The sequence below is a fragment of the Heteronotia binoei genome, chromosome 14, assembly GCF_032191835.1.
Source record: "Heteronotia binoei isolate CCM8104 ecotype False Entrance Well chromosome 14, APGP_CSIRO_Hbin_v1, whole genome shotgun sequence".
In the NCBI taxonomy this organism is placed as follows: Eukaryota; Metazoa; Chordata; class Lepidosauria; order Squamata; family Gekkonidae; genus Heteronotia; species Heteronotia binoei.
In genome coordinates this window covers 24,392,530-24,418,077 of record NC_083236.1, presented here as the reverse complement: position 1 = coordinate 24,418,077, position 25,548 = coordinate 24,392,530, and the positions used below count along the sequence as shown (strand labels likewise).

At 45.3% G+C, this 25,548-nt stretch overlaps 1 protein-coding gene across 1 annotated transcript in view; it reads left to right on the top strand.

The window, feature by feature from the left end:
• Nucleotides 1-348: 348 nt before the first annotated feature.
• The window catches only part of CD9 (CD9 molecule), a 45,007-nt gene continuing 19,807 nt past the window's right edge, over nt 349-25,548 (top strand). The window contains exon 1 of the mRNA XM_060254284.1: nt 349-822. Coding sequence (XP_060110267.1) covers nt 757-822 — 66 coding nt within the window. The 5' untranslated portion in view covers nt 349-756. The remainder of the gene's footprint in view (nt 823-25,548) is intronic.

Sequence of the window (25,548 nt, the reverse complement as noted above, 5' to 3'; positions counted from 1 at the left end):
GCAGGATAGAAATCCAGTCTCCTCCTCTTCTTCCTTTCTAACATCTGAGGTTCATGTCTTGCGGCTCTAAAACATTTCACGTTTATTCTATGTGGCTCTCGCATTAAGCAAGCTTGGCCCCTGCTTTACAACAACCTTGTGGTGAGCGAAATTAGGCTGAGAACTATGGCTCAAGGTCCTCCAGTGAGCTTCGTGGCTAAAGAGACATTTGAAATTGGCTCTCTCGGAACCCGCCAGATACCTTAAGGCTGCACTACTCCCTGCAAAGGTCTGTGTTTGCAGAGAGGCAGCGCCAATTCCAGAGGTGCCAAGCCAGAGGGAGGCGGCGGGGTCTCCTGAGCGAAGGGTGTGTGCCTAACGCTCCCCTGCGCGGTGCATCCAAAAAGGTTCCTCTCATTCATTCGAGTTCAACAGGCTTAAGATTCTCTTCCGAAAAAGGAGCGCTCCGGAACTTCGGCTCTTGGAAAGAAGCGCCCCGGAACTTGGGCTCTTAGGTGTAGAAGTTGCCGTGCCAGGGCAGGGGCCTTAGCAGGGCGGAGGAAGGGAGCGGCCTTCAGGTCTGGGTGGGGCTTGGGGGGGGGCAGGCACAGGAGCGAGCAAAAGGCGAGGCCGGCTGGGCAGGGCTTGGCACAGGAAGGCCGGCGAGCTGCGCAAGGAAGCGCCGGAGGAGCGGCACTCGGCAAGAGCCAAGACGACGCCTCGGCCAAGTTTGTTCCCTTCGCCGCGCTCAGCCTTCGCCTCTCCCAGCTCGCCACCATGCCGGTGAAGGGCGGCACCAAGTGCATCAAGTACCTGCTCTTCGGCTTCAACTTCGTCTTCTGGGTAAGGCCCGGCCCCGAAGCGGGACTTTTTTTCCCCTGCTCTCGCGTCCCCTGGCTGAGGGGCGGCATGGCGCGGGAGCGGGGCAGAGCGCGCCGAGAGGTTGCTTCGGGGAGCTGCAGAGAGGCGGGGAGTGCGAGGGCTAGGCTGGCTCGTGGGCGACCGGCAGGCCCCCCAGACTCGATTCAAAGCAGGGCGCTGCCTTGGTCTTAGCCAGAGGTGGCTCTGGAACCTGACCGGAGGGGGGGGGCAGGCTGCGCTCCAGTTCCTGCCATCCCGACTAGACTGGAACTTGTGGGAGCGCAGAGTCGACGGAGAACGCGCGCACATGGAGCGGTGGGGCTAGGCTCTCCTTTCGCCCTCTTCCCTGGCAAGGTGCTGCTCTCCTGCCCAGGGCCGGGGCCCGGTTTGCCGGCTCTCAGCCCCCACTGCTTTCGCCCAGGGCCAGCCGCAGCTCCGAAACCTACACCGGTGTCAACGCTCCCGTGCAGAGTGCAGCGTTTCCTCTCACCGTTGAAGCACCAGTGGGAGCTGAGGCCGCCGCGTCCCATGACAAAAATAAAAATAACAAGACTGGGGGGATTTTGGATCCTAGGAGAAACTTGACCCCGGCGCTATCCAGGTGTGCGTCGCTAGTCCCTATGGCAGGGTGGAGTTTGCCAGTGCCTGAGTGTACCTGGCACAGCACACATTTTCTTGGCAAGACTGTCCAGGAGAGAGACGCTTGGCTTTACTCTGTCTCTCTGGGTATGTGCAAAGGTTGCGTAGGTGGGTGCTTGAATAGCAGGGTGTTGGCTGGATTCCCCCCCCCCCTTGCAAGGGCTCTGACTGTTACCTCCTCCCTTGCAAAGGCACCCTCTCCCCCCCAGGGAGCTGAGTGTGTTTCAAGCTGAGTTTGACCTCCAGGGATCAGGCTGCAAACTCTTTTCTCGCCTTAACAGCCTCAAAAGTCTAATGCAGACCGCTGGCTGCATGCTCTGTTGCTTGTTGCTTGCAAAAGCAGCGTGCACAGGACAGACTTCACACAGGACACACAGTTGGGCAAATCAGAGGCTTTTCGGTTTGAGCATGTGGTTTCTGGGGATTCTTTCAGCCCAGGTGCCTCCGCTTTAACAGGAATGGGCCATTTAAATGCTGTTTCCTGTAAATTTTTACAGAATTGCCTATAGTAAAAAAAATAGGTCTATTGTTATAACTTAAAAGTTTTACGGTTCAGCCAAGTTCTTTTAAAGTTCTTTTGAAACATGTTACCTCTCAGGGAAGTTCCTTGGCAAGGTGGTTTTTGCCCAGCTTTACATTGTCAATATGGGAGGTATTAAATTTTATGTTTAATGTGTAAATCCAGGCATTAAATTCTGTGTTTGACCCTTTTCTGTATTTTCTTTTCTCACATTGGATTCGCATTGCATTTTAAAAAAAAAGTAAATCGAAACATCCAGGAGAGAGCATGCCATAGACTCCTCAGGGTTAGAGTAGACCATTTCACATTGTTTGTTCAAAACTGCTCATTTGGTAGGGAAGAAAGTGTCCCTTGATGAAACTGGCCTCTTTTGAGGGGGGAGGGTGACATTTCCTAAGGAAGGTGACCTGCAAGCAACTCCCTATGGGAGGTTGAAAAGAGATCAGGAAGGTGACAAGGGTTTGGGCCAAGCCAGAGCTGTGTCACCTGATTACGTGATCAGCACTGAGGGAATTCCAGAGTGAGGCTGAACTTCAGATCTGTGATGTCAGAGCCTTCCCCATGGTGACAAACACAAACCCCTGTTTTCCTGGACTTGTGTTAGTGAAGACTGATGTCATCAACTTGGTAGTTTCCCAGTCATTATTCCACCCACCCAATCTCAAACCCCAACCTTCTTGTTTTTCTCCATTCCTGTTGATTTCAAGAGTGATGTACGTAAGCTAACCAGTAGCACAAATATTTATAAAGCATTTTTTCCCTTCCTGAGAGCTCTGCCTGAAGGCAGAGACTGGAGACATTTCAGAGACTTGTGTGAACTCTGCACATGGGCAGAGAGCTTAATACTGAATAAAATATAATATGGAGTCCTGAGATCTCTGGTCACTCAATACTTCAACATATTTCTAGCCCTTGTGTAGCAAGTCTTTCCACCTAGTTCAGTGCCCAAAGCTGCTTAGCAATCAAACTCTATTTACTTTTGATATATATTTGTGTGAAATCTTTCCAAAATCAGAAAACAAGGTGGCCAGGAGACAGGTCTTTAGGTCCCAAGCATCTGTCTTGTGCTAAAAACAGGTGAGGAAAGAAGGGGGGATTTGGATTCATGCTACAAATTGGCTATAAATTCAAGATGGTTCATGTACAGATTTGCAGAATTCTGCTCTTCATGGGCAGAGTTTCAAGTGGAATTCTTTTTAGTGCATAGCACACACTCCCTTGAGCATATTTCTCTTAGTGTATTTGTGTTGGCATTTCTTTTCTATTATTCTTTATTTCTTGCCTGGGATAAACTAGGGTGAGGTTTCTTGTGCTGCTTCTGGGCTAGCCAGTGTTCTTTGTGTTTATAGATTAGAGTCTCAGGTCATGATTTACTGATAGGACACTAATCAGTTTGAGAATTGACAGGCTCAGTGAATTGGGTTGGTGGACTGGAGCACCCCAGTTTTGGCAGCTCCCTGTGTTTGTTGAGTATGGCACTGCTTGCAACTAGCGATGGCTGGCAGCTATTTGAGGGGGGTGCAGGTGAGCACAGATGACGTGCTAAAAAGAAGGGCTGTCACACAACTTTTTTTGTGTGGGATGGGTAGGTATTATTGAGTATTTAAAAATTATATCCTGTATCTCTGGCCCTGCTGGTGGACCTCCTGATGGTGCCTGGGTTTTGGCCACTGTGTGACACAGAGTATTGGACTGGATGGGCCATTGGCCTGATCCATCATCACTTCTCTTAGGTTCTCAGCCATTATGGGGTCACAAGGCAGGTCTTGGGCATTTAAAGGGGTGGCGGAAGATTATATGCATCTTAATGCTCAGAAGTAAAAAGCATCGTTTAAAAGATAATCTTTCCTAGAGAGAAAGTAAAAACCTAAATGGAGTGGTTTTTTAAAAGAGGGCTTTAAGTTGTTTTTGTTCCATGATAAATCTAAAATAAGCTCTGCCCATGGGATTTTTGGAGAAAAGTGAAGAGTATTCTGAAAACTACAAAGTGCAAGGGAATCTGGGCAGTGTTCCTGCTAAACTGTGGGTTTGAGTGGCTGCTCATTAACACAGGAAGCCCCATTCAGCATCAGTCTGGAACCACACAAGGCCTTGCATTGCCCATTTTAAGACTAGAGCAGTTCTGTTCTGCCCAGGATATGAACTGCCTCACTTAGTGGGGGTGGTGGAAATTAGAGGGAACACTGAATCTGAGTAATGATTCCAGTTTGAGGTTGAGACTTTCTGTATCTTGGACACTTTGTATCCCTTTCTGATGCATTATTTTTATTTTATTCACTGCTTTGCTGTCTCCGCAAAAAGGGGGGGACTGCCAGAGGTGGCTTGCAATAGTAACAAAATGGAATAGAACCACACAGGACTTTTTTTGAGCAGGAACGCAGTTGCGGCTAGTTTGGCATCGTGGGTGTGACCTAATATGCAAATAAGTTCCTTTTGGCTTTTTTGTAGAAACAATGGTGATGTCAGGGCATGTGGCCTAATGTGCAAATGAGTTCCTGCTGGGCTTTTGTACAAAAATCAGTTAAGAGTTAGAACAACTAAGCTGCAATAAAACCACAAAAACAGGCAAGCCAAACAGCAATAAAATGATAAAATGGCCCAGAATAAAATAAAACTGAGAAAACTGGTTCAGTAACTGGTTTTTTAAAATGGACTAAAGCCAGGATCATCATAAAACAATAAATCAGACCAGTCAAATAAAACAATATATAGCATAATATATGGGCTGTGAAACTGGTAGTAACTACTTTGGTGGTCAAACAATAAAGCTGAAAAGGAAGGCAACTCCTCCAATAAAAGCTAATCTTAACCCTGCTTCTGAAGTCTAGAAGGGCAGATGCCCGGCAGACTTCAAAGGGTGGGGTACCACCACAGAGAAAGCCTGACTCATTTATATGGACATCAACACATAGGGCAAGATTTGGGATGAGGATTTCCACTGTTAGGTGAAAAACTGTTAGGTATGACATGATAGAACTCAGTCCTTATAATATCTCAGTTATTTGGAGATTTAATGTAAGAACAACTTTTTGAATTGCACCTGGAGACAAATAGGCAACCAAAGAAGATCTTTCCCAACAATGTGAACCCTGGATCCAACCCCCAACAAGAACCTGGCCTCCACATTCTGTAATAATTGAGGCTTCCAGTTAGATAGCCTTCAGAGGCAGCTCCATATGGAGTGGACTAGAGTGATCTAGCCCAGATAGAACATAGTCTGAATCCAGTGGCGACATTAAGACCAGCAGAGTTTTATTCACGGTCTAAGCATGGATTACTGTGGCCAAGTCTTGCTTCTGAAGAAGTTGTAGCTGGCACATCAGTCAAGTCTGGTAAGTGATGTCACAGAAGAAGCGGACTTGTTTCATGGCTGGATTTATAGTTGAGCAACAGCACTATAGTCATGTCTGGACTGTAGCTCAGTAGCTCATCCATTCAGTCACCTTCTCCAAGCAACTATATTTGGGACTTCCACAGACCCGCCATTCAGATTCCTCCCCCCACCACCCATTGTATCCATTTGCCTAAATTAGTGGCTCCTGGAATTTCAGGGAAACATATTGGGGATTTGCCAGTGGGAAGATTAGTTGCTCCTTTCAGCCCATTTTTCTGTCTGCAGCTGTAGGAGAATGGGATCCAGATAGTACCTGTTTTTTGATGTTCCACATGAGCTGACTGCATCTCCTAGGACAAGCTCCATAACTGGATTTCCCCAAAGGAAGGTGGAAGACTGTGACATCACCTCTGTCCTTAATGGTCACCTAAACCTGATCTGAGAAGATCCCCATGGCACAGAGTGGTAAAGCAGCAGTACTGCAGTTCAAGCTCTCTGCTCACGATCCCAGCGGAAGCTGGGTTCAAGTAGCTGGCTCAAGGTTGACTCAGCCTTCCATCCTTCCAAGGTTGGTAAAATGAGTACCCATTTTGCTGGGGGTAAAGTGTAGATGACTGGGGAAGGCAATGGCAAACCACCCCGTAAAAAAGTCTGCCGTGAAAATGTAATGATGTGACATCACCCCAGAGTCGGAAACGACTGGTGCTTGCACAGGGGACTACCTTTACCTTTAAACCTGATCTGTAACAGCTGTATTTTAGTAAGAAGCTCGAAAAGGTTTTTTATTTGCCTAATATACCCTTAGCACAAAATTTTAACTCTGATATTGTGGCCAAGAGAAGAGAAAATGCACATTTTAGGTTTTCAGTTACTCTGAACAGACATTATGCACCAAAGATGTAATAGGTAAACCACCTTTTTTAGAGTTTACTGTTGGATGAAGAGACACTGAGTGCTGTTCAGAGGTGTCCAGGGCCAGACATCCCACTAGGGTGGCCAGACCGTCCCGGTCTCCCGGGACATTCCCGGTTCTGGCCACCCAATCCCGGCTCCCGGGCTGCCTATACCGGGACCATTAAAGGTCCCGGTTTAGGCAGCCCCGGAGCCGGTGGGCCGCGGGCGCCGGCGGGGAAGGCGGCGAGTGAGGGAGGGAGTGTCCCTGCGCCTGTGCAGGGCCCCTGCGCAGGCGCAGGGACGCTCCCTCCCTCACTCGCCGCCTTCCCCGCCTGCGCGCGGGGCCCGGCGGCAGTGGTGGAGGCCTCTCCGTGGCCTCCGCTGGTCGCTGGAAGCCCTCCAGAGACTCTGGAGGGCCTCCAGGGACCAGCAGAGGCCGCGGGGAGGCCGCGGGGCACCCGGCGCTGGTCCCGGAAGGCCTTCCAGAGCCTCTGGAAGGCCTTCGGGGACCAGCGCCGGCCAGCGAAGGCTTCCCCGCGGCCTCCGCTGGTCCCTGGAGGCCCAGGGGACCGATGCCACAGGGACGGGCTCGAAACACTCTATAACCCCTCAAAAGAACAGCAGTCTAGCTCGCTTCCCCCGAGCCCTGCCGCCATAAGCCTCAAGGGGGCTCATTTTGCGGCATCTCCCGGCGGGAGGGTGGCACCCGCACGGGACACATATCAAATGAAAGAGGGGGCGCAGGGCTATCAGAAACAGCTGGCGGAGGGAGTCACGAGACCACCCCACTGGGGGATCCACACCCCGAAAGTGATGAAGGTGGCGCAGATAGAGCCAACAGAGCAAACAGGACAAAATAAATAGGCTGCATTATGCAGCACAGTTGAGAAAGTGCCTTATCCCATATACTGATGAAGTATATACAGGATTTCAGAACAAAATTGTTTCCGGCGGTGATATTTGGGGGATTTTTGGGGATGTCACAGGAAGTGCTGTGAAGTCACTTCCTGTTTCCGGCCGTGGCATTTGGGGGAAATGATGTCATTTGGGGGAAATGATGTCACAGGAAGTGATGTCACTTCCTGTTTCCTGTGGTGGCATGACGTCACCGGAAGTGACGTCACTTCCTGTTTCCGGCGGCGCGCGCGCCCCTACCTCCCCCCTTCACGTGTCCCTGGCTGGCCTTCAGACATTATGGTCACCCTACATCCCACCACCATACTCCAGAATGCAAGACCAATTTCACAGTGGCTTGTCTGGTGATGGTGGGAGCCCTATACTTTCCTGAGTGCAAAGGCATCGATGGGGTTGCATTTTCATCATTCAGATCTTTAATCGAGGACCAGTAAAGATGCCATTCTTCTGCAAGAGAGCTACTCCAGTACAGTGGACAAGATGCATGGAGCTTTAAAATGTACCTGAGTCCACTCTTGATAGATTCAGTTGGATAGCTGTGTTGGTCTGAAGCAGCAGGACAAAGTTTGAGTCCAGTGGCATCTTTAAGACCAACAGAGTTTTATTCAAGGTATAAGCTTTCATGTGCATGCACAGTAGGATATCTGTAGGAGGTGTACATGTGCACAAACGTTTATATCTTGAATAAAACTTTGTTGATCTTAAAAGTGGCTCCGTACTCAGACTTTGTTCTGATGGTTTCACTCTGCAAGAGATTAAGAAGATATTGAAGAAGAAGATATTGGATTTATATCCCGCCCTCCACTCTGAAGAGTCTCAGAGCAGCTCACAATCTCCTTTACCTTCCTCCCCCACAACAAACACCCTGTGAGGTGGGTGGGGCTGGAGAGGACTCTCACAGCAGCTGCCCTTTCAAGGACAACCTCTGCCAGAGCTATGGCTGACCCAAGGCCATGCTAGCAGGTGCAAGTGGAGGAGTGGGGAATCAAACCCGGTTCTCCCAGATAAGAGTCCGCACACTTAACCACTACACCAAACATGTGGGCTCTTTTAAAGACCATGCTTAGGCCTCCAGGGTAAACTCTGAAGCCAGGAAGATTCAGCCTTCACTTTAAAAAATGGTATAGTTAGAGATTTCCAGTCCCCAAGAAGTCTGCTCTCTGCTGGAACTGTTCTTCTGTCAGATAACACTGCTAAACATGCAACCTGGGCCTCTGGTTGTCATTTCAGCTGTCGTTTCTTGACAGTGGACACCCTCCTCCTAGGAGGAGGCTCATCTTGTTCGTGTAAACATAATTACCTTTTCAGATTATAGTGCTAAGCAAAGTCTAATCAAGTGAAAGCCCACTAGGAGGATATAAATATGACCTTTAGGAGTGAAGACTTGCGTATGCAAGTCATGTGGCCTTCTGGACAGTCTACCTTTCTCTGCAGGCTCCTTTGTCAGAAGAACTGGTTCCATGATGTGAACTCAGAAAGGGACCATGTAATGCTTTATGAAGGAGGATCACCCAAAAACTTAGACATCCACAACCTTTGCCAGTTTGTTCAACTCTGGGATATGGCAGTGTACACCACCCTACTCCCAAATACCAATGGGCAGTAAAAAAAATTACTAATTTTGCAAGAATGCTGAGAATAGGTTTGCCATTTTGCTTTGACAGTAACCCATGGTCTGAAGCAAACTAGGCTGTAATTCAGTGCCTGCTACCACTGGAGTAAGTCCCATTGTGCTGAATCCTGCCAGCTTTTCTCACTGGCGATAGGAAGTGAGAAAAGGAAGGGGCCAGTTTGGTAGGGATCTCAGGATCCACATGGACAGAAGCCATGAGGAAAGGAACTGGGTCAAAATAAGTGGAAAAAATGGTGGGATCCCACCCATTGAACTTGATAGGAATGACTTCTAATGATCCTAGGAGTAGGCCGTTCTGCTTGGTAAGATCCTTTTTGTTGGCTAACAGGACTTCTGGGGCACTTGTTCAAGGCCTCCCTTGGTATGCCTAGTAGCAGTGATGATGATGAACTCCTACAATAAAACTATTTTTTCATACGAAGAATAATTCAGAGAGGTGTGCTGGTGAAGCGGGTGGTGGGCTTTACTTGAAGGTTAGGATTGCTTGCCAATTTAGTATATTGCAAAATTGCTATGTGAAAATCACATCTGTGATTATCTTATATGTGTGTGAATCTCTGTCTATTGCTTTTTCTGGGAAGGTGTGCAGATGGATCATGTAATACTTAGATGGAAGGTGGTTTCTCCCAGGAGGCTCTCTTCTGTGAGTTGAAAGGCAATTCCTTTGCCAGATAGTTCAGTGTACCAAATGTGCGTGGACTGGTGTAGAATAATATTAAGGTGGCATAGTTCAGATATTCAGAGAACATCATCTACCTAAATGATTCTGCTCATATGTCTTCACTTATCTTTTTGAGACAAATCTGCATTTGGAGCAGCTGAGACTGAAGGTTGATTCACATGTTACAAAGTCCTAGTACTTGACACAAGACCTTTAGATTAGATGTGGGCCTGGCATTTTTTGCTGGCAATTCAGTTCCCAGTTGCGCAAGGGCCCAGTTTGAGTTGAGACTAGACCATATTGTGAGAAAGGACACAAGCATCTCCCCGTGCCATTTTCCTGACTTGAAATTGGCCCTAGGAAAGCAGCATTTGCCCCATTATAGGGTTGCCAGCTCTGGGTTGGGAAATACCTGGAGTTTGACGGGTGGAGCCTGAGGACAGGGGTGTCTGAGGAAGGAAGGGACTTTGATGGAGTATAATGCCATAGAGTCCACCTTCCAAAGCAGCTGTTTTCTACAGTTGAACTGATCCCTGTCACTTAAAGAGCAATTGTAATCCCAGGAAATCTCCAGCCATCACCTGGAGGTTGGCAACCATAACCAGAGAAGGTGTTGGTGTTCTTGTTTTCTGTTGTGTTTAAGCTTCCTCAGTAGGCAAGCAGTGGCTCCCCAAGGCCATTTAAGGTCAGGAAAAAGTGTATGAGCAGAGAGGAATTAAGCAGTCTCTTGCCGAGTGCGCAAGTGTTGAGGTGGATCAGGTCCACATACACCTGATCATGGATACACCTGAGGTCCACATACATCTGAGGTGGATTAGGTCCACATACACCAGACTATGAGGAGCATATTGCAAAAAACATAAAGACCAACAATAAAAATTTCTTCAAATATATTAGAAGCAGGAAACCAGCCAGGGAGGCAGTGGGGCCCTTGGATGACCAAGGGGTCAAAGGATTACTGAAGGAGGATAGGGAAATGACTGAGAAGCTAAATGAATTTTTTGCCTCCGTCTTCACTGTGGAAGATGAGAGGTGTTTGCCTGCTCCGGGACCACTTCTATTGGAAGGGGTGTTGAAAGACCTGAGCCAGATTGAGGTGACAAGAGAGGAGGTCCTACAACTGATGGACGAATTAAAAACTAATAAGTCACCAGGTCCAGATGGCATACGTCCAAGAGTTCTGAAAGAACTCAAAGTTGAACTTGTGGATCTTTTGACAAAAATATGTAATCTTTCATTGAAATCTGCGTCCGTTTCTGAGGACTGGAAGGTAGCAAATGTCACCCCCCTCTTTAAAAAGGGTTCCAGAGGAGATCCGGGTAACTACAAGCCAGTCAGTCTGACTTCAATACCGGGAAAGTTGGTAGAAACCATTATCAAGGGCAGAATGAGTAGGCACATTGATGAACACGAGTTATTGAGGAAGACTCAGCATGGGTTCTGTAAGGGAAGATCTTGCCTCACTAACCTGTTACATTTCTTTGAGGGGGTGAACAAACATGTGGACAAGGAGACCCAATAGATGTTGTTTACCTTGACTTCCAGAAAGCTTTTGATAAAGTTCCTCATCAAAGGCTCCTTAGAAAACTTGAGAGTCATGGAGTAAAAGGACAGGTCCTCTTGTGGATCAAAAACTGGCTGAGTAATAGGAAGCAGAGAGTCAGTATAAATGGGCAGTCTTCGCAGTGGAGGATGGTAAGCAGTGGGGTGCCGCAGGGCTCGGTACTGGGTCCCATGCTCTTTAACTTGTTCATAAATGATTTAGAGTTGGGAGTGAGCAGTGAAGTGGCCAAGTTTGCAGATGACACTAAATTGTTCAGGGTGGTGAGAACCAGAGAGGATTGTGAGGCACTCCAAAGGGATCTGTTGAGGCTTGGTGAGTGGGCGTCAACGTGACAGATGAGGTTCAATGTGGCCAAGTGCAAAGTAATGCACATTGGGGCCAAGAATCCCAGCTACAAATACAAGTTGATGGGGTGTGAACTGGCAGAGACTGACCAAGAGAGAGATCTTGGGGTAGTGGTAGATAACTCACTGAAAATGTCAAGACAGTGTGCGATTGCAATAAAAAAGGCCAACGCCATGCTGGGTATTATTAGGAAGGGAATTGAAAACAAATCAGCCAGTATCATAATGTCCCTGTATAAATCGATGGTGTGGTCTCATTTGGAATACTGTGTGCAATTCTGGTCACCGCACCTCAAGAAGGATATTATAGCATTGGAAAAAGTGCAGAAAAGGGCAGCTAGAATGATTACAAGTTTGGAACATTTTCCCTATGAAGAAAGGTTAAAACACTTGGGGCTCTTTAGCTTGGAGAAACGTTGACTGCGGGGTGACATGATAGAGGTTTACAAGATTAGGCATGGGATGGAGAAGGTAGAGAAAGAAATACTTTTCTCCCTTTCTCACAATACAAGAACTCGTGGGCATTCAATGAAATTGCTGAGCAGTCGGGGTAGAACGGATAAAAGGAGGTACTTCTTCACCCAAAGGGTGATTAACATGTGGAATTCACTGCCAGAGGAGGTGGTGGCAGCTACAAGCATAGCCAGCTTCAAGAGGGGGTTAGATAAAAATATGGAGCAGAGGTCCATCAGTGGCTATTAGCCACAGTGTGTGTGTATATAAATTTTTGGCCACTGTGTGATACAGAGTGTTGGACTGGATGGGCCATTGGCCTGATCCAACATGGCTTCTCTTATGTTCTTACCTGGGGGTGAACTTCTCAATGGGGAACTCCCAGTGCCTCCTGACTGAAATGGCTACCACAAGAACTGAGGCGTGAATTTGCCCTGAGATTCTGTGGTAACCTCAGAGTGCCGTTATATGTGGAACCCACTCCACCACAGTCTGCTTTCGTTTCACCTCCTGTCTGCTGACAAGGGGAGCAGACAGCAGCAAAGAAATAGACAGGATGTAGCGTTGTGATGGTGTTGTGATAACTGGGCAAGGACTGGGGTCTCTGTGGTTTAGAATTCCGCTCTGCCAGAAGTCTTCGTGGTAACCCCTCAGCAGTCACTCTCTCAGCTTCCCATCCTTTGCAAGGTTGTTGTGAGGACAAAATAGAAGAGCGGTGTATGCTACTTTGAGATCTTTGAAGGAAGAACAGGATAAAAATCACAATATTTTCAATGCCATAACCTGGGTTCACAGGCCTCTGTGCTATTTTCCAGGGGCAACATGCATTCCAGCTTCTTTTGCCATTAGTGGTGTCTGTGCCACCATCTCTGAATGTTCACAAATAGAGTGATCTGGCCATCCTCAAATGATTAGGAAGTAGCCCCTGTGGTTCTTTTCTGCATTTGTCCAATTTCTCTATAAAAGGCTTATAATCCTATAGGACAGGTGCCATAGTGAGACCTGGCAAGCCATATTTTGAAAATCTGGAGACTCCCCCACTTCGTACCAATAGTTCTTCATCACGTTTACAACCTCAAACTCTGGTTCCATTTTAACCAGGTTTTGAAACTGAAACCAGGACTAATTTTGCACTCACCTCACGCCGCTCTCACATTCATCTTCTCAGTGGGGCTTCCTTCCGATTTCCCACTATCTGCCCAGGGGCTGCAGCAAGGATCAGCGTTTTCACACAGCAAACAGAAACTGTTTTTTAGCGGTTTCTGTTTGCTGCACGAAAACCGATCCTTGCTACAGCCCCGGGGCAGATAGTGGAAAATCAGAAGGAAGCCACGCTGAGAAGACAAATGTGAGAGCGGTGTAAGGTGAGTGCAAAATTGGTCCAGGTGTTCTATCCATGTGCCAGATCTAAACAGCCAGAGCTCGTAGAAAGCCATTCTTATTTAGGGTTCTCTTTAACCGGGCAAGGGGGGCATATCCAGAAGCACGGATACTATTTTGTGGGACTGTTTTGATGTCTGGAGATAATGTTTCAAAATAATAATCTGTGGAGTCTAACAGAATGTTCATCTTTTTATTAGTATACATATTGAATTGTAACCCCTGTAACTGGAGGGTGGACTGTAAATGCATTGCTAAAAGTGCATATTGGAAGGAGTAGGATGGAAGGAGCTGACAGCTTGGTTGGTTGGTTAGTTGTTGTAGTGTTTAAAGTGTCAATTAGGAATTGGTTACCTGTTACTGTGAACTAGGATTGGTTGTGTGCAAAAGCAAACTTCTCTTGCTCCAGTCAGTTCAAGAGCAAAGCTGTGTGAATTGTTTTGGTCCTTCTGTGTTGTTCCAGTGGATATGCAGGTGCATTCACAGTGGCTGTGGGGAAAGGTGACAGCTGCAAAGAGAAAACAGACCTCTAGTATAGAAGAGGGAATAGCAGCAGCCATGGCATGTCCTGAAGGCTTGTGCTGTGGCTTCCAAACTCCTCTCTTCTGGTGAAGGTTCTGGAGCTCTGTGATATTTTTGCCCACTCTGAAATGAAGGTGGAGGTATGGATAAAGAGAATGGGTTCTGGATAGTGGATCAATATGGATAGCAGATCAATATGAACTATGAGATCTAGGGTCTGCTAAGGTTTTGAGATTGCCAAAGGAGGAGGAGCAAAAATAATAAAGCAGGGTTGTCAAAAAGCAGAATAAAACTTGGGGCAGAAGAATTGTGTAATTAGCACAAATGAAAAAGAGATTGCAATTGCTGAAGCCAAATTCAATGCCCATTTGTTTCTCAGATTGCAGGAATCATAGTTTGCAAGTCAAAGCACAAAAACCTTGAGCTTTTTGAAGCCTTTTCCTTTTATTGGATTTCCAGTGTTGCTTGCCCTGTTTGGAAAAAAAACCCCACACCTCTATCTGGTAATCTGAGGGATATTCTTTTTAATGAGGGGGGAAAAAAACCTCCTGAAAGTGTATCTGCAAAGGGTGAGCAGGTCTCATTTGGAAGAAGCTTCTTCAGTTAGGGATTACTGAGTGCATAACGTACTTTGAGACCTCCCTCCCTTTCTGTGGAGGAGGCAATTGCTTGAGCTGCCATAATTTGTCAGAACAAGGGAGCCGGGGCCTGAGATGACAGCAGGAGAGCTGGAAAATTGGGGGAGGGAATGAATAGCGTGTTGGGGCGAAGATCTGGGAAACCAAGCTTTGAATCCTCACTCTGCCATGGAAGCTGACTTTACTTTACTTTATTTGATTTGATTTATATCTCACCCTCCCCGCTGAAGCAGGCTCAGGGCTTCTCACAACATGAAACCACAACAGACAATTAAAATCCACAACGATGTTATGAAATTTTAACATTCAATAATTAAATTTATGACTGCTGGGCGACCCAATCTTGTCACATCTTAGAGGCTAAGCAGAGTTGACCCTGGCTAGTATGTGGATGGGAGACCTCCAAGGAACATAGAAGAGGCAGGCAATGGCAAACCACCTCTGAGCATCTCTTCCCTTGATCCCTATGGAGTCACAATAAGTCACCTATGACTTAATAGCAAAAAAAGCAGCAGCAGCAGAAGAAGCAAGCACTACAGTGGTTCTGTATAAGTACTAAGGTTCTCACAATCCTTTAAAAATCTTTGCCAGCATAGTCCTAGTCTCTACACAATATCTTCTTCTTGTATGTAACAGCTACCACACACATGGTTGATTGCTGCTGTAATGAAAAATTTTGTGTGTCTGTATCCACTGATCTGTTAACTTGCTATTGACTCTTAAAATCCTTGGCAAAAAAGAAGCTCTACTGAAGAATGTGGTTGCCACGTATGCGTGGGAGATTTGTTAGGAAGCTGTTCTCTGCCTCATGAGCACAAATAGGCAACCTAACAGGCATCTGAATCGCTGCTTACATAAAATGGCTGCATTTCTTTGGCTCCGGTTCAAGACTTCCTTGTAAATGCTGTACCGTTTAACCATGGGAAATGCAGTATCCAAGGCTGCTAGTGGGAACAAGTTTGCCTCAACCCTAACTTGCAAAGGTGGGGGGAAAGCCCAGTTGTTTTGTTCCTTCCTCATGAACAGGACATTTATCAGGGCTGGGGTGGAAACAGATATACCATTCTCTCTTGCTGACCGGGTGGTTAAATGAAGGGCTGTGCTCATAAAGGCTCAAATCAGATAAGGCTGAGGCACTGCTTTGTAGTCGGTTTGCAAGATAACACATACAGCTTGGGGGTTGTCGTGCATTCTGTTTCTGTAGACGGACATTTAGGTTTCATCTGCCATGTGCAGCACCTTCAATCAGTTTTGATTCACCAGGTATGGCCCTTCTAGGAGAAGCAAGATCTGGCTGCTGTTCTCCATGCCTGATTACTACAAATAAGTCTTCTACATGGCCCTGCCTTGGAAAGACAGTCCTGAAACTTAGTTCAAAACTCCAGCAGCAAAGCTGTTTGCAACTGTCAACTGTTTGGGATTTTGGACATTTGTTTCAGGACCCAGTTGAAAATGATTATTTAAGGTCGCAGTCCATTCAGGGGCTACAGAGGAATCTCCTGGCTCTTGTGTGAACCTGCCTAATCCTGGTTGTTCTAGCTAGTTCCATCAGAATTGGGAATTGGCATGTGTACCCCTGCTTGAAATGGGAGGGTGAGTGACTGCTAGGAACAAGACCTTCTGCTGTGGCACCCTAATTATGGCATGCCCTCCATTTTCCTGCCCACAGACTACTCTGAATCTGCTGGCAATGCAGTGGCAGTTAAAATTGTCCTTTTTGCCCAGGTTTTTCCAGTAGGCTGGTGTCTCTGTTTTGTGTTGTCCCCTCTCCTTGCACTGATGTTTTTGGTTAATTTCTTTGTATAATGGATTTTAATTATTTGTTACTGGTATGGAACAGGATTTACTTTTTCTGCTTCTGCCTCTCTTTTTTATACTTATGTTTGCAGTTGTTTAAAATGAATTTTCAAGCAGTTGTATATTTTATTGTAAACAAACTCATAATTTTTATTAACAACCTTATCCTCTGCAGGCTTATCTGGGACTGTTTATTGAACTTGATGGGCTTTCCAGTATTGCAGCCCAAAATAGAAAACTGCAGAGTCACATTTTGGATGGAGATGGACATCTTCCAGACTAGGGATGTTTTATACAAAGGGCCATCCATTGCTTAAGCCACTAGTCAGTCTACTATTAGGACCCACTTCCCAAATATCTCTCTCTGCCTTCCCTGTGCACGTTTTGCAATAGCATGTTCTGCATTGACTTAAAAGCAAGACTTCAGGACCATTTCCCTGTTAGTATAAGATACCAGGCTAGCCCAGTCTTGTAAGAACACAAGAGAAGCCATATTGGATCAGGACCAGTGGCCCATCCAGTCCAACACTCTGTGTCACAGAGTGGCCAAAAAACCCAGGTGCCATCAGGAGGTCCATCAGTGGGGCCAAGACACTAGAAGCCCTCCTATTGTTGCCCCCCTCAAGCACCAACAATACAGAGCATCACTGCCTCAGACAGACAGTTCCAACAATAGGCTGTGGCTAATAGCCACTGATGGACCTCTGCTCCATATGTTTCTCCAATATGTTTGTCAGATCGTGGAAGCTAAGCAGGGTTGGCCATGGTCAGTATTTAGATAGGAGACCTCAAGGAATGCAGGGAAGGACAAATCACTTCTGAACACCTCTTGTGAAAACCCATAAGTCAGTGACTTGGAGGCAACCCCCCCCCCCAAAAAAAACCCCAGCATATGAAGTGCAGAGACAAAGGCGCTTTTTTAAAGTAGGAACGCACAGGAATGTAGTTCCGCCTGGGTTGATGTCAGGGGTGTGTGGCCTAATATGTAAATGAGTTCCAGCTGGGCTTTTTCTGCAAGAAAAGCCCTGGCAGAGACATAAATAGTAGTACTTCAGTGTTACATGCATATGTCCTAGAGACAGGGTAAGATTATTATTCAGTAAAAAGAAATTTGGATCCAAAGCTTTACAAATTCATCTCCAATTCTGTAAACAAATCATGTAGATATTATTAAATTCAGTTCAGCATTCTAGTCTGAATGACATTCTATTTAGCAAACTTATCTAACTTTTTGTATGTAACGTACAAGTAGTTTACTCGACTGTACTCATTCCTTTAGTCTCTCTGACTTTCCCTCTTGGGATGGGGGTACTTAGTGGGAAAACAGTGCAAAGAGAAAGAGGTAAAAGGCCTCTCATCCTCAGTTACAGCCCCCATGGCTCCGTTCTGTGAACCAAAAGTAATCTTGGACCTCCATATACTGTGGAAGTCTGCCTCACTGATTTGTCTTGTAGAAACTGAAAGGAGGGAGTGTGAAATCTTGAAGGTGACAACTCTCACACTTAGGTCTTTAAAATAATTCATCCCCCACCCAAAAAAGATAGGATGAATACTGGCAGTTTATCAGGTATGGCTGTTTTAAAAAATCCCAGTGGTCCCTAATAAATAGGAAACTCTCTTCAGTTGTATTAAGCTCTTGGGCTTAACTTTAAGTGCATGGAGCCTGTGCTGGCTGGACTGCTGAGAAAGCTGTGCTGAGTTTCAGTACACTCCTTCCATGTGACTGGCAATGCTTGGTTAGTCAGGCAAAATTATAGTGTAGAGATGAGAGTTAGCTGTGGTTTCCCCCTTCCCCCATGCGTCGGAAAGTTTTAGTAAGATGTTTGCTGTTGTCTTTATTTGGAGGAGAGGAGATGGGCCCACCCAGATGAAGGCGGCAAACAAGCTTTCATCATTCCCTGTTGATGTCAGTCTTTCAGCAAGGTTAGAAAAACATCCCCAGGACCCATGTCTGGTTATGAAGGAAAATCCCTTTGGCACTGTTGGAATGTGTTGAAGGTTCTTCCTATACAGTAACTTAGTTTGCATGATGCATTCTTGTTTAGGGCTCTCTACCCCTTGAGCAGCTTAATCAGATTCTGATTTCTCAACGGTTCCATGGTGAGGAAGTGTGTTCTCTCCATCATAGTGGCTTCATATTTGGCTATATATCTGTCTTTGTTTCAGCTTGATGGTGGGAGTGATTCCCTCTGTGTGTTTTTTTAAAGACATCTCTACTATTAATTGAGCTGTGATCTATACCCAAGAACTCTGCACCACTGGATTTCTCTGCATTTTTTTCCCTCCTTTGTAATGTTTGTCTACTTTCTCAGTATTCTTTGAGGTATTTGGATTTCTCTGCATTTTTTGACTAGCCTGGAAAGAGAATATTTTGCATTACCTGATTGCAGAGTGCCATTTCCCTCATGGGACCTAGTCAGATCCCCACATCTTGTTACTAAAACACATGCCAACCTTGTTTCAATCACATAAAGTCGAAGAAACACTGAAGAAGCTTCTGAAACCTGGCAAGATCAGGTTAGCGTGAGCTATCTTGTTCAGGGGAACAAACATTGCATGGGAGGGCAGCGGGACTGGCATATCATAATCCCCATGTCCTAATACATATAAACAATTCACAGAGTTAAAAGATGAACATTCAGTGCAGTCCGGAGATCCTTGAATGCACTCAAAGCTGCATACCTTTAAAAGGCAGGGCATTTCCCTAAAGTTAGTCTCAAATCTCTAGAGTTTGCTTATTCTCCATTTCATCATAGCCTTTTTCCAACAGTAGCTTTGTGGATACCCACAACACTCTGGCAGACTTCAGCTTTGCAAGGCAAGTGGAATATTTACAGTAAAACATTGTACTTTTTATCACTTAGTCACTGGTTTTATTTCCCAGCAGCCAGATTTTTGTTTGAGGTGACTATGGACTCTGAAATATTTGTTGTAAATATTTGTGAAGTGGGGACTACAGCAGTGTTCTGTGCCTTTTCTTTTTGGCCAAGGAAAAAGGAATATTTATTTCATTCATACCCATCACAGTAAGCTTCCGAAAAAAAGATTCACAGTGGTTCAGCCAGAAAACCAAATGGAAATTAGCATCCTCCATCCTCTCTGAGTTTAGAAAGGTATCCTCAGAACCAGCACGTCCCTTTGTCCGAAGTGGGTGGGTCCTCAATATGACTTTTTCTCCTTGATGCTGATTTGTCAAGATAAATTTGAACCTTGCCGTGTCATTGGGGTATTATGCTGTAATGTTGTTTGACAGATAAGAAATGAGAAACACTGGTAACCAGTGTTCCTTCTAAGCTGAGTTAGTGTGAGCTAGCTCACAGTTTTTTAGCCTCCAGCTCACACTTTTTTATCTTAGCTCAGGAAAAATGGCCCCAGAGCACAATCAGTTATGCAGTAGTTCACAACTTGAATGCCAATAGCTCACAACTTGAATGCCAGTAGCTCACAAAGTAGAATTTTTGCTCACAAGACTCTACAGCGTAGAGGGAACATTGCTGGTAACAATAGTTTCCATGTTTTTAAATGAAGGGAATCAATTAACACTTTTCAGAATAGTTGGTTAAACTAAGAGCATCAGGTTTTATCTTGGTGACTGTTTGAGCACTGATGTTCTTTCAAAGTCCTGATACCGACTACAGTGATGAGCTTCCCTGGGATCTTGCTGTGTTGTTCAAAAATCCTTCCCATACCTCCGCCTCCAGCCGTTTTTTCTTTCATGTGTTTCAGCACCTTTAATGGAAGCACCCTTTCAAGCCACATCTTCCTTCCTCTATGACTTCACTTCTGCTGTGAGGTTTCTTCCAGTGTTTGTTTTCCCCTTTTCTTACACATCTGATCTTCCTTTTTGCCCGTCTACTTTCCTGACCGCCTATGGCTGACGGTACCTCTCAGTGTTCTCTCTCCTTATGAAATGTTGAGGAGCCCTTATGCCAATTCCTTACAAATGCCTCTACTGGCGATGGTGGTAGCAGAATCCTTCACTTTCACAAGGTTGTTTTTGCTTGAGAAAAAAATGAGAAAGCCTCAGAGCAGAGTCACTGGGAGTCTGCCAAATGCTTCAGCTCCCTAGTTGTCCCCCTCCCACCTGCCCCTCTTAAATGTTCATTCCTATTCTGCCTCTGGGGAAGGTTCTATAGCTGCCTTCTTCCTACCCATATATGAGCGTTGCTGTTTGTGAGGTTGTCATTCAGAAGCATATAATGCTCAAGCCTCTGTCTGTCCATTTTTTGCTTGCTTTTGTTCCAAGGTGCTCAAGGTGGCATACATGGTTCTCTGTCTCTCACATACACACATTTGTTCTCATGGCAATCTTCTGAAATAGATGAAGACCTGAAGAATATCATGGCAAAGCATGGATTTGAACCTGGGTCTCTCAGGTCCAAGTCTAGCAGTCTGATGACTGTACCACACAGACTATCAAGCAGTCATGCTATAACAGAGGGGGTCTGGTCAGCCTGCCATTTTGGAGCTGTTAAGATTCTTTTTGAACTGTAATGTCCAAGTAAATAGAGCCAAGTGGGCAGCTGTGTTGGTCTGAAGCTGTAGAACAAAGTAGGAGTCAAGTTCACCTTTAAGACCAAGAAAGTTTTATTCAGAACGCAAGCTTTCGTCTGCTCCAAGCACACTTTATCAGACAAGGAATCAGGTACAGTGAGCAGAGTTACATATAGCTGGTAGGCAGTGGTTTAGAATGCAAAGTGGTACAAATTTAAGAGCCAATGGCAGAATAGTAAAATTAACAAATTTGAGCAAACCTTTGATCTGGGTAGCATGAGTATGAGAAAGCAATAAAACAGTAATATGTCAAAATGTGAGAATGTCTGTCAATCACTCTATTATAAACAAGAGGGCATTACTTTCTCAGAAGTTTTTCCCATCCAACTGATTTACCTTTTAACATGTAACATACATATTGTTTGCCATTAGAAGAAAAATACATTAAAATATAGTGGAAGATGGATTTAGTATATGTAATGAGATAAACAGCCAGTATCCCTATTTGAGTATGTCAATACAGCTAAAAGAGAAATACATTGGATAGTGATGTTCTTGTCCACCTAATTTACTATTTAACATGTAAACATCATTCTCGTTTACCTTTAGAAACAAGAAAAAAAGAATACAATAAAATATAGTGAAAATGGGTTAAGTATATGTAATGAGATAAACAGCCAATATCCCTATTTTGAGTATGTCAGTTCCAAAAATTATTCTGATACATTAGTCTAAAAGAGAACTACATTAGAATACTGTGGATGTATAACTATATTCAGTGAGAGTATAACTCACTTTGTTGTAATGTCCAAGGCATTTGACCCATGAAGTCATGGGGAGGGGGTGGGATTGGTTTACCCATTTAAAGCTTTCTACAGACACCAAGCTCCTGTTATGCTTTCTCCCCAATGAACTGCAGTGCCCTGAAGTTGCTCTCTTTCCTCCCCCCCCCCTCGCCTTTGTTTTTAAATTTGAAGTTTATCAAAGGGGGGTAAGAAGGGCTATTCTGCCCCCAGTAGACTTGGCTTAAAAGTGAAAGTGCCGTACATGATCATATTTGGAGTTCCTAATGACCCCAACAAATACTGAAAAATGATTTTAGCACTATTTCCATGTACAAATAGATGGACCAACACCTATTATCTCCATTTTATAGGAAGGTGGAGCAAATAGTGAAAACTAAAATTTCTCTCCATAATTATATCTGCAGACATTTGTTGACTTTGAGGTTTTACACCATTTTTGTAGTTGGGAGGTTGAAATGACCCCAAGGGAAACCAGTGTTTGCAACCTGAATTGTTGTGTTCTATAGTAGGAGCAGGTAAATGCTCTGTTGGTGCTCTGTCAAAGCTTCCCTTATGTTTCTAGCCACATAGAAAAGCTCAAATTTAACTGTATTGCAATTTTGGAAAGTGGGGTTATTCTATCCCCCCTGCAAGAGAAGCCAGGGCATGTTTTACAGGCCTCTTTTGATCCTCACATTTTCCAGATGTGATGGAGCCATTTGGCCTCTTTAGATGACCTCTAGCCATTTGTTGTGCTGAATCAAAGCTCAAATTGATTTGCATTACAATTTTGGAAAATGGAGACATTCTACTCCCTATAAGCAGGGGTCGTTTTGTAGAAAAATAGGTGGTAGGGTTTGCTCATTGGCATAACTTATTAGCATATGCCTCTCCAGCCCCCACAAGCCAAAAGCAACCCTATGCAAGAAAGGAGAGCCTCAGATGAGCAAGGCCTACTTGGGCTGGCTTGCTCACCTGGGGGTCTTCTTGGCTGCCCCCCCCCCCAGTCAAAAGGCCAGAAAGCCACCACCCAAAATCACATAAGAAGTGGAGAAAGGGTGGCATAGAGCTTCTTCAGGGGTTAATGAGGGCTGCTGGGAGTGTGGCAAAGTCCCTGGTGGCTGGCTGGCTGCCCACTCTCCTAATCCAGGAATTGTTATGCAGCTGCACCTACTATTCAATGGACAAGGTTGGGAGGTAGGAGGAGGAACCCTCAAAAAGGTTCAGGAGCTGTGCTCCTGTGAGCTCCTCCTGAATTCAAGGCCTGCCCATAAGACAAATCACGTTTTTGTTACCTGTTTTTCCAGATTGCACTATTATTATGTTACATTTCAGTACTGTAACAGTTAAAATGATTGCTTTGCTAAAAACAAACAAGTTTTACAGATTTTACAGATTCCCAACTGTGACATGCTTAAAAACAGTGGGGTTGATTTGACCCGATTTACATTTATGTGGGATTTTGATGTTTTCAATAAGGGGTATTTTGGATCCCAATTCCAAATTTTACTCTTCTTTGTCCTACATTGCTGAAGAAAGTTATCCTTGAGGCATGATTTCTTTCTTAGTAGCTAATGCCATGATTGAGAGAGCTATCAGGTTTCCAGCATTTTGTGCTGTAATATAGGATCACTTTGACCCCTGTGGCAAGGCAGTATGATCATTTCCCCCCTTCCTCCCATGGAAGGGCTAAGGCCTTGTGACAGGAGGTAGCCAAGTCCCTTTGTCTCCTCTCATAACTGCCTGTTCTAACAGTAAATGCTGAATATCTGGGTTGCAGCTATTCTGTAAGTAAAGGTTTTTGATCTTTTTAAAGCTGTTAATGGGCTTGGGTCCAGAGTACCTCAAGGAGCACCTCGACTCATATGCTCTTGATTGAGCTCTCTTGGCAGCTAGCTTGCCATGTGGAACTCCACTCCCTAGGAGTGCCCCTCACCAACATCACTTGAAACCTATTTACTTCAAGAAGCAAGTAAAATTTGTTATTCCTGTGTTCGGCCTATTGGTTTTGCATGCTGTTGGATTCTCTGGTGATTCACTGTTGTCATTATATCTAATTCTGAGCTGGGCCATACAAGTGTAGATCAAATTATTCTGGTCTGATAACTTTATTATGTGAGGGCATTTTAAAACTTAATAAAATTTGTCTTTTTTTTTTTTTTGGCTCTTGATTTGCCTAACAGGCTGTTGTGCTTAATGGGAATAAAGTTAGAAGAATGCAGGTCAAAAAATCTACACAATGGGGCCAGGGCAAATGGGGGTTTAGAAACCCCAGTTCTGCAGAAAAATATGAAATCTCAATTAAGAAATACATCAGGGTATCAAAGAATACCCAAATGATGAAAACAATCTCTGTAGCTTTAAGGGAGGAAAGTTCACTGAGATCTCATGTGATGCTGCCTTGTGAGATGTCAGTGGCCATTTGAAGTTGCCTAGCAACATCCTAGTGTTTCCATGCTTTGGTTCCTGTCAGTCAAAGGATGGGGTGGGGTGGTAAGAGCAAAGATGAAATGAAGGGAGGAAAAGGAGAACAAAGGTTGAGAAGCTGAAGAGGGGGGAACAGAAAATGGTAGATGGGTGGGAAAGAAGAAAAGTGAGGGTTCCAGGGGGAGGCAAAGAGGAAAAACCGCAGCCAGATAGAGGTCGGAGGGAGGGAGAGGAAGACGCTAGAGACTGCCTGGGGGAGAGCAAGAGGAAATAGTGTGGGATAGGGGATATGGGGGGAAATGTGTTGCTGCCTGCTAGTTCTTCTGAGTCGACTGCTTGTACAGGGTGTATTGTCCATTTTATCATTGAAGCAGCCTTAAATATGTATTTGCATAGAAGGACGGCAGAAAACCCATGAAGTTCAGTATTCTTCTAAACGCTTTTTAAACAAGGAAGTATTTAGAATCAGTACAGTTTACAATAGATCACGCCTCAAATGTCTGCACAGGAAAAGCTATTGTGGAGTAAATGAGTTCAGAGTACAGCAGCTAGAGAACTCCTTTGAGCAGTTTCCAGGGGCCCACAAGGTCTGGTTTGGAAAGTCCTCAAGCTGTGCTTGGCGCTAATCCCAAGTTCTCTGTAGGTACTAGGGGGTCTTGGGTGGGGGGAGAAGGGAGTTGTCTTTTGCTGATCTTTAAAACAAGCAGAAGCAGTGAGAATCTCTGGCACTGCTTCTGCTTGTTCTGAAGCTTAGTGTGACATGTGAGCAATCCCTTCCATCTCCTTCTAGCAAAAAAAAAAAAAAAGCAATTGGAAGCAAAGAGTTCATATCCTACTGAGCTCTGGGTTGGGCAGAAGCAGCATGAGAGGTTCTTGCCTGTTTGACCTGGTCTAGAACTTGGCACAACAGGACAGACACTCCCCAGCAGGCTTACAGAGGGGAGGAAGGGTGGTGCTCTGACCTCAGCAGTCCTGTTTGGTGTAGTGGTTAAGTGTGCGGACTCTTATCTGGGAGAACCGGGTTTGATTTCCCACTCCTCCACTTACAGCTGCTGGAATGGCCTTGGGTCAGCCATAGCTCTGGCAGAGGTTGTCCTTGAAAGGGCAGCTGCTGTGAGAGCCTTCTGAGCCCCACCCACCTCACAGGGTGTCTGTTGTGGGGGAGGAAGATATAGGAGATTGTAAACTGCTCTGAGGCACTGATTCAGAGAGAAGGGCAGGGTATAAATCTGCAGTCTTCTCCTCCTCCTCATTGCTGCATATGCATGAAGTTTGAGTCCAGTGGCATCTTCAAGACCAACAAAGTTTTATTCAAGGTATAAGCTATTTTGTGCACACACTTCTTCAGGTACATTGAAATGGAAATTACCAGTCCACACATATACCGGTAGGTAGAGGGTGAGCGGTAAATTAGCATACAGCATAAGGAAGAAGTTTAGCAGGTACAAGTACCAAACAAGAATAATCAGCTCAGTTTATATAGTTACCGTTTGTTTGGGTTCCATTCCAGAGGAAATTTCCAGAGGAAACATAATGAAGGAAATACATATGTCAATGTTAGAGATTGATGGGCAGAGATATCCTTAATTGCGGAATGCTGAGAGTAATTATCTGAGACCCTGCCATTACACTCCATCCATCTCAGGCTTGGGGGAAGAAGTAATGGTTAACCACAGTCAGTCACAGAAGGAGGAATTCATGCCACAGA